Source organism: Rhipicephalus sanguineus, chromosome 2 (assembly GCF_013339695.2).
Source record: "Rhipicephalus sanguineus isolate Rsan-2018 chromosome 2, BIME_Rsan_1.4, whole genome shotgun sequence".
Lineage (NCBI taxonomy): Eukaryota > Metazoa > Arthropoda > Arachnida > Ixodida > Ixodidae > Rhipicephalus > Rhipicephalus sanguineus.
In genome coordinates this window covers 182,081,761-182,097,572 of record NC_051177.1, presented here as the reverse complement: position 1 = coordinate 182,097,572, position 15,812 = coordinate 182,081,761, and the positions used below count along the sequence as shown (strand labels likewise).

At 46.3% G+C, this 15,812-nt stretch overlaps 1 protein-coding gene across 1 annotated transcript in view; it reads left to right on the top strand.

The window, feature by feature from the left end:
• The window catches only part of LOC119382077 (uncharacterized), a 105,120-nt gene that overhangs the window by 13,457 nt on the left and 75,851 nt on the right, over positions 1-15,812 (top strand). The window contains exon 2 of the mRNA XM_037649808.2: positions 6,912-7,086. Within this exon, the coding sequence (XP_037505736.2) occupies positions 6,937-7,086 (150 nt within the window). The 5' untranslated portion in view covers positions 6,912-6,936. The remainder of the gene's footprint in view (positions 1-6,911; positions 7,087-15,812) is intronic.

Sequence of the window (15,812 nt, the reverse complement as noted above, 5' to 3'; positions counted from 1 at the left end):
GGAAGGGCCGCCAGCGCCCCATGAGCGTGGCACGCAAGTCATGCTGTACATGACATGCGTGTCATGATTTTCATGTTAACTCGTGTTCTTATCTTCGTCACACACTCACGTCACGCAATAGCAATTTCGGGGTAGATCAAGCTAGCGAAACGGCCGCCAGCGCACCATGAGCGTGGTACGTAAGTCATGCTGTACATGATATGTGTGTCATGACTTTCATGTTAACACGTGTTATTTATGTTCGCCACACAGTCACGTCGCAAGATACCAATTTTAGTGTATATCAAGCTAGCGAAACGACCACCAGCGCCCCATGAGCGTGGCACGTAGGTCATGCTGTACATGACATTCGTGTCACGATTTTCATGTTAACCCGTGTTATTTATGTTTGTCACACAGTCACGTCACAAGATACCAATTTTGGTGTATGTCAAGCTAGCGAAACGGCCGCCAGTGCACCATGAGCGTGGCACGCAAGTCATGCTGTACATGACATGCGTGTCATGATTTTCATGTTAACTCGTGTTCTTATCTTCGTCACACAGTCACGTCGCGCAATACCAATTCCGGGGTAGATCAGGCTAGCGAAACGGCCGCCAGCGCACCATGAGCGTGGTACGTAAGTCATGCTGTACATGATATGTGTGTCATGACTTTCATGTTAACACGTGTTATTTATGTTCTTCACACAGTCACGTCACAAGATACCAATTTTGGTGTATATCAAGCTAGCGAAACGGCCGCCAGCGCACCATGAGCGTGGCACGTAAGTCATGCTGTACATGACATGCGTGTCATGATTTTCATGCTAAATCGTGCTATTTATGTTCGTCACACAGTCACGTCGCAAGATACCAATTTTGGTGTATATCAAGCTAGCGAAACGGCCACCAGCGCCCCATGAGCGTGGCACGTAAGTCATGCTCTACATGACATGCGTGTCATGATTTTCATGTTAACTCGTGTCATTTATGTTCGTCACACAGTCACGTCGCAAGATACCAATTTTGGTGTATGTCAAGCTAGCGAAACGGCCGCCAGCGCACCATGAGTGTGGCATGTAAATCATGCTGTACATGACATGCGTGCCATGATTTTCATGTTATGACTTGTCATTTATGCTCGTCATACAGTCATGTTACGCCATACCAATTTTGGTGTACATTGGATTAACCAAGCGAGCAGGAGAGCACAAAGTCGTAGGCGGCTAGATAGATAGATAGATAGATAGATAGACAGATAGATAGATAGATACGCTCAAAGTCGCAGAAGTTCGCTAAGAAATGCTTCGCATTTGAAAGTTCCGTCACCGGGAGTCGAACTTACGACCTCTCGACCGCCAGAACGCAGCTCGAAACGACTCCGCCACAGACGGCATGTTCTCTGCTATGCTAACAGCGAGCTATTTATGTACACCGTTTGCCGGTGGCGGTACTCAGAGATCGGTGGTACACCGTGTTTTCGTTATCACTAGCGAGATGGTGCGAAGGGCTCGAAGAGCGCGCTTTAAAAGTCGTCCCCCACGCGGATTAGCGCGCGCCTCGACAGGGCGTGGTCGCTCGTTCGGGCGCTTATCTCGTGATCTCGGTGGTTTGTACGTCTTGAGCTCTGCCTGCAAGTTTCCGTTGAGAGCACGAAGGTCACCTCGCTCACTGCAGCGGCCGCTTTTGCAAAAGGAGCGCCCTGCTCACACAGAAATAAGTTACAGCTATCACAGTTCGAGCACATCGTGTGTATGTTCGTTCCGCGCGTCCTTTCTGCTTGAGCAGCGCATTGCAAGTTTCGAGCGGCTTGCCGTTCTTCGCGTAACATTACAATTTGATGCTGTAGCATTCATTCCTTCGCGCTTGGGACGAAAGAATGCACAACCAACGCTCAACTACGTCTGTGAAGACACGTTTCACTTTCGTGTTATACCGATTCCTATGACAGAGGGATCAGCCATGTTTTTTATGCTTTATTTTTTTCTACCAGTGACAGTCGGTATTATGAACAATACCTGTTACATACTGCATGTACGGATGGAAAAAAAAAACATCGGTGGCCGTTACGCTCTGTGAAGGTGTGTGACAAGCAAAGCTTGATAAAATAATCTGCGTCAGTCTCTTTTTAATTAAGCGTGAGCTCTCTTTAAATCTAAACCCAATTCAGCGGCATCATGGTACTTGCATTCCGTATTTATTCGAATGCAATGCGAGCTTTTTCTCCAAATTTTTGCTCCTAAAGTCGCCCCTCGCGTTATAATCATGATCGCGTTACAATCGAGCAAACACCGTATTCAGGCTGCGGTGTGCGCTTGGCGGTGTTCATCATATTGCCATGTGTCTTATTTTGTTGTCTTCCGGCTTCACCCGCAAAGACTGTTTGGAATGCTCCACGCAGACCGGGATGCCATGTTCCAGAAGCGTCACGATTGTTTTAGATCTTTCCGTAAAGATTGCGCGCGGTACGCGAATAGTCTAGAGATTACGTGGCCACCAGCGATAACGCTGGAACATTCGATAGAGCATGTATAAAACCGACACGCTTTACAATGTGTCAGAATTAACGACGCTCTGACTGACTCGTTTCCCGCCCACAAGTTCGGCTAAATAAAGAGTTTCATCTTCGACACGCCCACTGCTGCCTTCGCAAACGTAACAAACACGTGACTATATACAATACAGTAGGTAGATGCATCTACGCACACTGATCACAATTTCACTATGTTCCCATCCTGCATATATACGTGGTGCTAAACGCTCTAGCGATGCGAGCAAGCGAAACCGAAACTGGAACTGAAATCGGCTGCAAGATGCCGAACCACTTGCGTAGTAACACAAATGTGCGTAGTAACACAAATGGCCTCCGTGGCCTTCACTCCAATGCCAAGATAAGTTGTCGCCGAGTATAGTGCTCGCTATCTCGGCAGACATCACCAAACGGCTCGTATACCTTTCTACGCGCTGTGACCTCACCGTTGTGTGCTGTGACCGCTGATACGACAAACTGCATGAAAACCGCTTCTCTCTCGGGAGCTGCCATATTCCCGTATACGAGCGTTTAGTAGAGTTACACGAGGTCGCACAAAAAAAAATTAGATGCTAGCCTCAGTTCGTATGACATTACGACATGTTGCTATCGCAATCACTGCTTCGCCTTTTCAGGGAAATAATTTTTTCCAAAGTTCAAGGGACAAATTTCTCTCCCCACCAGCTCTTGAATATACACCCCCGCCTCGCGCCACTTCGCCGCCTATCCGATGAACCCCGCGCCGTTCACGCGCCGCCGCCGGAGGTGGAAACGCCGGCGCGCAGCCGCCGGCGATTTTGGGACCAGCGCACAGGTCTACGTACAACGAAAGGATGCTAAGGAACGGGAAGGGCAACGGCGGCGGCGGCGAGAAGACCTCAAATCGATGAAAGGCCTGCTACAATGACGACGTGTCCGTAGTTCTATGAGAGGCGCGAACGCTTGGTTTCAGCGCGATGTTCTGTCTCTGCAATTTGGACATCCGTGTCGTGTTTGTAACTGCCTGTGGTTTAACTCTAATCTCTCTGCGCTGAGAATCAACGTATAAACTACCTGGCATCACCTACGTAAAGCCTAGCAGCGACCCAGAAGCAATCTAGAAGCAACCTGCGTCATCTAGCTAAGGCCTAGATACAACCTAGAAGCAGCTAGATTAGTCTTCAGAATTGTCCAGTGTCGCTGTTTCAAGCCTTGTAGAGCTTTGTGCAAGCTTCGCCAATTTTTTTTTTTTTCGCGCTGCTTCAAGTTATTTGCAAGATGGACTGACTCGCCAAAACTAACAGTTGTTGCTACCTATTTCTTAAAGAGGAGTATTTCTTAGCAAACCAAAGGCACTTTGTTCATATTTATCTATCTATCTATCTATCTATCTATCTATCTATCTATCTATCTATCTATCTATCTATCTATCTATCTATCTATCTATCTATCTATCTATCTATCTATCTATCTGTCTGTCTGTCTGTCTGTCTGTCTGTCTGTCTGTCTGTGTCTGTCTGTCTGTCTGTCTGTCAGCCGCCTACGTCTGGTTGTCTCGTGGTAGCCTCCCTAACATGGTATGTACCAAAATTAGCATAGAAGGGCATGAGTGCCTGACAAACGTGACTGCAGTTCAAGACATGAATAACTTGACATGCCTTTTGCGCACGCCATGAAACCCTTTCTCCCATCGCGTGTGGTGAGAGAGAGAGAGAGAGTACAACTTTATTAAGAGTCCAGTGCAGACGCAGAGGTTGCCCCGCGCCACCCGGCTACTCCCACGTTGGGACCGGCAGGTCTAGCCTAACGGCCCTGTCGCGGGCGCACTGGACGGCCAGGATTTGGTACTGTAGGTTAGGGCTGCGCAAAAGCACATCCCGCTCGGCCTTGCTGTAAGTCGGGCCGAGCGACCCGCACTCCCAAAGCATGTGATCTAATGTTGCGGCCTGACCGCAAGCGGTGCAGGCGGCGTCGGGGAAATTGTGTGGATAACTTTCATTTAGGTGTGCTAAAGATGGACACGAATGGGTTTGAAGTAAGCGCAAGGAGACTGCCTGTGCTCGATTGAGTTTTGAATGTGGGATCGGGAAAGCCCGCCTCGCCATGTAATATTACTTGGTAATCTCCTTGTGTGTGGCTGGAGTGTCCTTATGTCCTGCGTTGTCGGCGCTGGAGCCATCGCCCATGTCGAGAGCAGCGCGGTCGGTGAGCGCGCGCGCTGCTGTGTGGGCCGACTCATTCGGGTTCAGGGCAACGCCCTTTACTGAGCTGATATGCGCGGGGAACCAGTAAATGGTGTGATCACACGTGTGGTAAATCCCCGATACCCTGGATTACGGTATGCGAGTATGCACCACATGTGATTCACAGTCTCGGGAACAGTGAATACAGGCAGTGAAAATTTTATAAGGCATAATGTGTGGACTAAAGGAAAATACGTACCGTTATGTTATATTCAGCGAATTTTATGCAGCAGAAAAGCGCGTACAAACGTGCTGCAAATGCATTCAGTCATCAAATACGCGGCACAGATTGTAGATAAACTTATACATGAGCAGTGGTGGCGTTGGTCGCCTGACATCAGTTGTGGCGCTGGTGCTCGCCTGACGTCTATAGTGTTGGCGATACGTTCTTATAGCAATTTATTTACATTACATATGTAATCGTATGTCTTACCAAGCTGCAGTCAAGCGTTGCGTGTTCCCGCGGGAATACGCCAACGAACGCTGGTTATGATATGCACATCAGCGCACAACAGCGTGCCTACCGTTTCGATAAAACCGACGTTTGTGCTCGAGGCCGCCGCGGTGACTGTGATTAAGGAGCTAGGCTACTGACCCGAAAGTCGTGGGTTTCATCCCGGTCGCGACATCACATTACTATGAAGGCGAAACGCCACGCGCTCCTTTATTGTGCGATGACAGTGTACGTTAATGAACTCCAGGAGGTCTAAATTACCGGAGCCCCCAACTACGGCGTGCCCAAAATTCATATAGTGTTCTTGGCACGTAAAACCCGAGAAATAATAGTTCACCTCTCGGCTCTGGAGCAAGTGCTGACATTATGTCGGATCGTGGGTACCCTTGTTACCAACCACCAGGCCGATACAAAAACTTTATTCGCTCGAGTTGGACGAGTGACTTGGCGGTCGGGAGTGTGTTTAATCAAGCACAGCGCCGTGTCGCACCGAAGAACAAGAAGCGCTTTTTTCCACGAGAAGGCCCGTGTTCACGAGCATTTGCTGCTGGAATCGACCGAAACGGTTGACAACAAATATCGTTCGTGGGGTTTAAGCCTGGCTTCTTGCCAGTGAACCGTATGCCACTTTAACCCTTTCGGCCATGGAACTTTATTTTTTTTCGATACCTGAAGGTTACGGTATCAAAAGACCACAAACAAAAAATTGAGCCAGTGGTGCAAGTATTTATGGATTTACAGACATGGCGTGACATTAGGTCTGCAGGGCTCAGTAGTCATGAAACGAAAAGATGGCTTCTTTATTCTTGCTACTCACTAGAGTACACAAAATCTGGCCAACGTCGTATTTGGGCTCGTGGAAGTCTTTGAAACAACTTCAGGACTTCGTCCTGAAAACAGCACCTACCCGCCACAGCTAACCCGCCTCGGCGCCACCCGTGACTGCGGTCAAGCTTCTTCTTCTTTGCGGCTCCCAACATCGCAAAAATGCCACAATGAGGTGTCCATCGCAGTGAGGATGGTTGAAGAAATACTCCCCCAAGATATTGCAGTTTTGGTTTAGTTTCTGAGGTGCTAGGAGAAATTTTATGTGGTGTCGTCAGTTGACAGACGCCAAGACCGAAAGGGTTAAACAATTTGACTCCCGGCCGCCAATTCACTCGTTCAGCTCGAGCTCTTGTGTAGTCAACGCTCTTGTGTAGTGTCAAGCTCTTGTGTAGTCAGCGTGCCTGATCACCGCACCTGCGCGCGCGACTACTCAATATACACAAAGACGTCGATCCACCAGGTAATGGTTCGCTCAAAAGCACAAAAAGTGGCGTAGGCTCGCTTATTGCATTGCATGAAATGGGTCCCCATTCATGCAACGCAATAATCCCCAATTACAGCATGGAGTCTGCTGTAATTTTTTTTTGCAAGACAGTGGTCATGCTTGCTGATTACTGCAAGGAAATAGTTGCGGTACGCAATGGTTTAGATTCTTAGCGGGTGCGTACTCGCTTAACGTTAGGTGAAAGAGTGCAGCTCGTTTCCCGAGCGATTACAGTATTCACGCTCCAGTGCCCAGCTTTTAAGGGCAATTTATTGAGTTGGGGCACCTGCAGCACTTCCCTCCTTTCTGCGCGTATTAGCCATTTGGCAATATTATTAATTTCTATGGTGCCATTGTTTGACGTGTTTGTCTTGTCGTCCATTTGAATTTTTCATGCGGTCTGTTTTATTAGCATTATCGCCAATGCAACCGCTACGATGCAACTTGTGAGCGACCCTTCGACGAAGAAGCATTTGGACGAGCTATGGGACGATTACGGTGTCTACCACTATGCTTATGTGGGGGAGAAGCATTCGTATCCAGGATACTATTCAGCATATGTGGCAGCAACAGCGAAAGCATTAGAGGTGAGTGTTCAAATCTGCAGCGATATGTCACTTTAGCTCCTCTGCCCTAGAATTCTCAAACCAGTATCAAAGGTACATCCATTACGTGAATGGGAAAACTTGGGGTGAATTCTAACAACACACGGTAAACTTGCAAGTGAGCGGTGTTATAACATTTTTCGAAGAAAGCCTTGTATGTGAAAAGCGGAGTAAAAGAGGTTTCGTTTAGTGTTGCATGTAGCCTGATTGTTTTGTCCTCCAAAACTGCAATATACGAACCGTGACGCAGCCTGCAGTGATTACATGACGTACAGATTTCCACTTCTCGCATTCTAGTAGAAACTGGAACCTCGACTAGCCCCCCCTACTGATTTTTCTTCAGTTTCCTTACTACCACAACTCTTTCATGCAAAACAATTACATGGCACGTTGAGGACAATAGCTAGTGTATGTCGCAGCTAAACATCACTTAATTACCTTAGGTGTGCAGCGCAGACAAAACAAAAACAAGTACGACGATAAAGACAGAGGATAGCACAGACGACCAACCGAAGCATTGCTAACGGGTGATATTTGTAATTGAAGATAACCGAAACAGGAAACGCTTGTCTCTCTCTATTTATCGTCGTCCCTGTCTTCGTCTCTGCGGTCAACCTATAGCATCGTCCTAGTAGCCCCGTCGACCACCCAACCTAAATTAGCCACTGGCAGCAACGCCACGAGAGACCATGATTTTTTATAGGGCGAGGGAATATGATAGGTGTGATCAGTTATTGTCCCACAGGTGAGCAAAGCAATTACATGGCACGTTGAGCACAAGAGCTAGTGTATGTCGCAGCTAAACATCACTTAATTACATTAGGTGTGCAGCGCAGACAAAACAAAAGAAGTATGACGATAAAGACAGAGAATAGCACAGACGACCAACCGAAATATTACTAACGGGTGATATTTGTAATTGAAGATAACCGAAACAGGAAACGCTTGTCTCTCTCTATTTATCGTCGTCCCTGTCTTCGTCTCTGCGGTCAACCTATAGCATCGTCCTAGTAGCCCCGTCGACCACCCAACCTAAATTAGCCACTGGCAGCAACGCCACGAGAGACCATGATTTTTTATAGGGCGAGGGAATATGATAGGTGTGATCAGTTATTGTCCCACAGGTGAGCAAAGCAATTACATGGCACGTTGAGGACAATAGCTAGTGTATGTCGCAGCTAAACATCACTTAATTACCTTAGGTGTGCAGCGCAGACAAAACAAAAACAAGTACGACGATAAAGACAGAGGATAGCACAGACGACCAACCGAAATATTACTAACGGGTGATATTTGTAATTGAAGATAACCGAAACAGGAAACGCTTGTCTCTCTCTATTTATCGTCGTCCCTGTCTTCGTCTCTGCGGTCAACCTATAGCATCGTCCTAGTAGCCCCGTCGACCACCCAACCTAAATTAGCCACTGGCAGCAACGCCACGAGAGACCATGATTTTTATAGGGCGAGGGAATATGATAGGTGTGATCAGTTATTGTCCCACAGGTGAGCAAAGCAATTACATGGCACGTTGAGCACAAGAGCTAGTGTATGTCGCAACTAAACATCACTTAATTACCTTAGGTGTGCAGCGCAGACAAAACAAAAACAAGTACGACGATAAAGACAGAGAATAGCACAGACGACCAACCGAAATATTACTAACGGGTGATATTTGTAATTGAAGATAACCGAAACAGGAAACGCTTGTCTCTCTATTTATCGTCGTCCCTGTCTTCGTCTCTGCGGTCAACCTATAGCATCGTCCTAGTAGCCCCGTCGACCACCCAACCTAAATTAGCCACTGGCAGCAACGCCACGAGAGACCATGATTTTTTATAGGGCGAGGGAATATGATAGGTGTGATCAGTTATTGTCCCACAGGTGAGCAAAGCAATTACATGGCACGTTGAGCACAAGAGCTAGTGTATGTCGCAGCTAAACATCACTTAATTACATTAGGTGTGCAGCGCAGACAAAACAAAAGAAGTATGACGATAAAGACAGAGAATAGCACAGACGACCAACCGAAATATTACTAACGGGTGATATTTGTAATTGAAGATAACCGAAACAGGAAACGCTTGTCTCTCTCTATTTATCGTCGTCCCTGTCTTCGTCTCTGCGGTCAACCTATAGCATCGTCCTAGTAGCCCCGTCGACCACCCAACCTAAATTAGCCACTGGCAGCAACGCCACGAGAGACCATGATTTTTTATAGGGCGAGGGAATATGATAGGTGTGATCAGTTATTGTCCCACAGGTGAGCAAAGCAATTACATGGCACGTTGAGGACAATAGCTAGTGTATGTCGCAGCTAAACATCACTTAATTACCTTAGGTGTGCAGCGCAGACAAAACAAAAACAAGTACGACGATAAAGACAGAGGATAGCACAGACGACCAACCGAAATATTACTAACGGGTGATATTTGTAATTGAAGATAACCGAAACAGGAAACGCTTGTCTCTCTCTATTTATCGTCGTCCCTGTCTTCGTCTCTGCGGTCAACCTATAGCATCGTCCTAGTAGCCCCGTCGACCACCCAACCTAAATTAGCCACTGGCAGCAACGCCACGGGAGACCATGATTTTTTATAGGGCGAGGGAATATGATAGGTGTGATCAGTTATTGTCCCACAGGTGAGCAAAGCAATTACATGGCACGTTGAGCACAAGAGCTAGTGTATGTCGCAACTAAACATCACTTAATTACCTTAGGTGTGCAGCGCAGACAAAACAAAAACAAGTACGACGATAAAGACAGAGAATAGCACAGACGACCAACCGAAATATTACTAACGGGTGATATTTGTAATTGAAGATAACCGAAACAGGAAACGCTTGTCTCTCTATTTATCGTCGTCCCTGTCTTCGTCTCTGCGGTCAACCTATAGCATCGTCCTAGTAGCCCCGTCGACCACCCAACCTAAATTAGCCACTGGCAGCAACGCCACGAGAGACCATGATTTTTTATAGGGCGAGGGAATATGATAGGTGTGATCAGTTATTGTCCCACAGGTGAGCAAAGCAATTACATGGCACGTTGAGCACAAGAGCTAGTGTATGTCGCAGCTAAACATCACTTAATTACCTTAGGTGTGCAGCGCAGACAAAACAAAAGAAGTATGACGATAAAGACAGAGAATAGCACAGACGACCAACCGAAATATTACTAACGGGTGATATTTGTAATTGAAGATAACCGAAACAGGAAACGCTTGTCTCTCTCTATTTATCGTCGTCCCTGTCTTCGTCTCTGCGGTCAACCTATAGCATCGTCCTAGTAGCCCCGTCGACCACTCAACCTAAATTAGCCACTGGCAGCAACGCCACGAGAGACCATGATTTTTTATAGGGCGAGGGAATATGATAGGTGTGATCAGTTATTGTCCCACAGGTGAGCAAAGCAATTACATGGCACGTTGAGCACAATAGCTAGTGTATGTCGCAGCTAAACATCACTTAATTACCTTAGGTGTGCAGCGCAGACAAAACAAAAACAAGTACGACGATAAAGACAGAGAATAGCACAGACGACCAACCGAAATATTACTAACGGGTGATATTTGTAATTGAAGATAACCGAAACAGGAAACGCTTGTCTCTCTCTATTTATCGTCGTCCCTGTCTTCGTCTCTGCGGTCAACCTATAGCATCGTCCTAGTAGCCCCGTCGACCACCTAACCTAAATTAGCCACTGGCAGCAACGCCACGAGAGACCATGATTTTTATAGGGCGAGGGAATATGATAGGTGTGATCAGTTATTGTCCCACAGGTGAGCAAAGCAATTACATGGCACGTTGAGCACAATAGCTAGTGTATGTCGCAGCTAAACATCACTTAATTACCTTAGGTGTGCAGCGCAGACAAAACAAAAACAAGTACGACGATAAAGACAGAGGATAGCACAGACGACCAACCGAAATATTACTAACGGGTGATATTTGTAATTGAAGATAACCGAAACAGGAAACGCTTGTCTCTCTCTATTTATCGTCGTCCCTGTCTTCGTATCTGCGGTCAACCTATAGCATCGTCCTAGTAGCCCCGTCGACCACCCAACCTAAATTAGCCACTGGCAGCAACGCCACGAGAGACCATGATTTTTTATAGGGCGAGGGAATATGATAGGTGTGATCAGTTATTGTCCCACAGGTGAGCAAAGCAATTACATGGCACGTTGAGCACAAGAGCTAGTGTATGTCGCAGCTAAACATCACTTAATTACATTAGGTGTGCAGCGCAGACAAAACAAAAGAAGTATGACGATAACGACAGAGAATAGCACAGACGACCAACCGAAATATTACTAACTGGTGATATTTGTAATTGAAGATAACCGAAACAGGAAACGCTTGTCTCTCTCTATTTATCGTCGTCCCTGTCTTCGTCTCTGCGGTCAACCTATAGCATCGTTCTTGTAGCCCCGTCGACCACCCAACCTAAATTAGCCACTGGCAGCAACGCCACGAGAGACCATGATTTTTTATAGGGCGAGGGAATATGATAGGTGTGATCAGTTATTGTCCCACAGGTGAGCAAAGCAATTACATGGCACGTTGAGCACAATAGCTAGTGTATGTCGCAGCTAAACATCACTTAATTACATTAGGTGTGCAGCGCAGACAAAACAAAAGAAGTATGACGATAACGACAGAGAATAGCACAGACGACCAACCGAAATATTACTAACTGGTGATATTTGTAATTGAAGATAACCGAAACAGGAAACGCTTGTCTCTCTCTATTTATCGTCGTCCCTGTCTTCGTCTCTGCGGTCAACCTATAGCATCGTCCTAGTAGCCCCGTCGACCACCCAACCTAAATTAGCCACTGGCAGCAACGCCACGAGAGACCATGATTTTTTATAGGGCGAGGGAATATGATAGGTGTGATCAGTTATTGTCCCACAGGTGAGCAAAGCAATTACATGGCACGTTGAGCACAAGAGCTAGTGTATGTCGCAACTAAACATCACTTAATTACCTTAGGTGTGCAGCGCAGACAAAACAAAAACAAGTACGACGATAAAGACAGAGAATAGCACAGACGACCAACCGAAATATTACTAACGGGTGATATTTGTAATTGAAAATAACCGAAACAGGAAACGCTTGTCTCTCTATTTATCGTCGTCCCTGTCTTCGTCTCTGCGGTCAACCTATAGCATCGTCCTAGTAGCCCCGTCGACCACCCAACCTAAATTAGCCACTGGCAGCAACGCCACGAGAGACCATGATTTTTATAGGGCGAGGGAATATGATAGGTGTGATCAGTTATTGTCCCACAGGTGAGCAAAGCAATTACATGGCACGTTGAGCACAAGAGCTAGTGTATGTCGCAGCTAAACATCACTTAATTACCTTAGGTGTGCAGCGCAGACAAAACAAAAGAAGTATGACGATAAAGACAGAGAATAGCACAGACGACCAACCGAAATATTACTAACGGGTGATATTTGTAATTGAAGATAACCGAAACAGGAAACGCTTGTCTCTCTCTATTTATCGTCGTCCCTGTCTTCGTCTCTGCGGTCAACCTATAGCATCGTCCTAGTAGCCCCGTCGACCACTCAACCTAAATTAGCCACTGGCAGCAACGCCACGAGAGACCATGATTTTTTATAGGGCGAGGGAATATGATAGGTGTGATCAGTTATTGTCCCACAGGTGAGCAAAGCAATTACATGGCACGTTGAGCACAATAGCTAGTGTATGTCGCAGCTAAACATCACTTAATTACCTTAGGTGTGCAGCGCAGACAAAACAAAAACAAGTACGACGATAAAGACAGAGAATAGCACAGACGACCAACCGAAATATTACTAACGGGTGATATTTGTAATTGAAGATAACCGAAACAGGAAACGCTTGTCTCTCTCTATTTATCGTCGTCCCTGTCTTCGTATCTGCGGTCAACCTATAGCATCGTCCTAGTAGCCCCGTCGACCACCCAACCTAAATTAGCCACTGGCAGCAACGCCACGAGAGACCATGATTTTTATAGGGCGAGGGAATATGATAGGTGTGATCAGTTATTGTCCCACAGGTGAGCAAAGCAATTACATGGCACGTTGAGCACAAGAGCTAGTGTATGTCGCAGCTAAACATCACTTAATTACATTAGGTGTGCAGCGCAGACAAAACAAAAGAAGTATGACGATAACGACAGAGAATAGCACAGACGACCAACCGAAATATTACTAACTGGTGATATTTGTAATTGAAGATAACCGAAACAGGAAACGCTTGTCTCTCTCTATTTATCGTCGTCCCTGTCTTCGTCTCTGCGGTCAACCTATAGCATCGTTCTTGTAGCCCCGTCGACCACCCAACCTAAATTAGCCACTGGCAGCAACGCCACGAGAGACCATGATTTTTTATAGGGCGAGAGAATATGATAGGTGTGATCAGTTATTGTCCCACAGGTGAGCAAAGCAATTACATGGCACGTTGAGCACAATAGCTAGTGTATGTCGCAGCTAAACATCACTTAATTACATTAGGTGTGCAGCGCAGACAAAACAAAAGAAGTATGACGATAACGACAGAGAATAGCACAGACGACCAACCGAAATATTACTAACTGGTGATATTTGTAATTGAAGATAACCGAAACAGGAAACGCTTGTCTCTCTCTATTTATCGTCGTCCCTGTCTTCGTCTCTGCGGTCAACCTATAGCATCGTCCTAGTAGCCCCGTCGACCACCCAACCTAAATTAGCCACTGGCAGCAACGACACGAGAGACCATGATTTTTTATAGGGCGAGGGAATATGATAGGTGTGATCAGTTATTGTCCCACAGGTGAGCAAAGCAATTACATGGCACGTTGAGCACAAGAGCTAGTGTATGTCGCAACTAAACATCACTTAATTACCTTAGGTGTGCAGCGCAGACAAAACAAAAACAAGTACGACGATAAAGACAGAGAATAGCACAGACAACCAACCGAAATATTACTAACGGGTGATATTTGTAATTGAAGATAACCGAAACAGGAAACGCTTGTCTCTCTATTTATCGTCGTCCCTGTCTTCGTCTCTGCGGTCAACCTATAGCATCGTCCTAGTAGCCCCGTCGACCACCCAACCTAAATTAGCCACTGGCAGCAACGCCACGAGAGACCATGATTTTTTATAGGGCGAGGGAATATGATAGGTGTGATCAGTTATTGTCCCACAGGTGAGCAAAGCAATTACATGGCACGTTGAGCACAAGAGCTAGTGTATGTCGCAGCTAAACATCACTTAATTACCTTAGGTGTGCAGCGCAGACAAAACAAAAGAAGTATGACGATAAAGACAGAGAATAGCACAGACGACCAACCGAAATATTACTAACGGGTGATATTTGTAATTGAAGATAACCGAAACAGGAAACGCTTGTCTCTCTCTATTTATCGTCGTCCCTGTCTTCGTCTCTGCGGTCAACCTATAGCATCGTCCTAGTAGCCCCGTCGACCACTCAACCTAAATTAGCCACTGGCAGCAACGCCACGAGAGACCATGATTTTTTATAGGGCGAGGGAATATGATAGGTGTGATCAGTTATTGTCCCACAGGTGAGCAAAGCAATTACATGGCACGTTGAGCACAATAGCTAGTGTATGTCGCAGCTAAACATCACTTAATTACCTTAGGTGTGCAGCGCAGACAAAACAAAAACAAGTACGACGATAAAGACAGAGAATAGCACAGACGACCAACCGAAATATTACTAACGGGTGATATTTGTAATTGAAGATAACCGAAACAGGAAACGCTTGTCTCTCTCTATTTATCGTCGTCCCTGTCTTCGTCTCTGCGGTCAACCTATAGCATCGTCCTAGTAGCCCCGTCGACCACCTAACCTAAATTAGCCACTGGCAGCAACGCCACGAGAGACCATGATTTTTTATAGGGCGAGGGAATATGATAGGTGTGATCAGTTATTGTCCCACAGGTGAGCAAAGCAATTACATGGCACGTTGAGCACAATAGCTAGTGTATGTCGCAGCTAAACATCACTTAATTACCTTAGGTGTGCAGCGCAGACAAAACAAAAACAAGTACGACGATAAAGACAGAGGATAGCACAGACGACCAACCGAAATATTACTAACGGGTGATATTTGTAATTGAAGATAACCGAAACAGGAAACGCTTGTCTCTCTCTATTTATCGTCGTCCCTGTCTTCGTATCTGCGGTCAACCTATAGCATCGTCCTAGTAGCCCCGTCGACCACCCAACCTAAATTAGCCACTGGCAGCAACGCCACGAGAGACCATGATTTTTTATAGGGCGAGGGAATATGATAGGTGTGATCAGTTATTGTCCCACAGGTGAGCAAAGCAATTACATGGCACGTTGAGCACAAGAGCTAGTGTATGTCGCAGCTAAACATCACTTAATTACATTAGGTGTGCAGCGCAGACAAAACAAAAGAAGTATGACGATAACGACAGAGAATAGCACAGACGACCAACCGAAATATTACTAACTGGTGATATTTGTAATTGAAGATAACCGAAACAGGAAACGCTTGTCTCTCTCTATTTATCGTCGTCCCTGTCTTCGTCTCTGCGGTCAACCTATAGCATCGTTCTTGTAGCCCCGTCGACCACCCAACCTAAATTAGCCACTGGCAGCAACGCCACGAGAGACCATGATTTTTTATAGGGCGAGGGAATATGATAGGTGTGATCAGTTATTGTCCCACAGGTGAG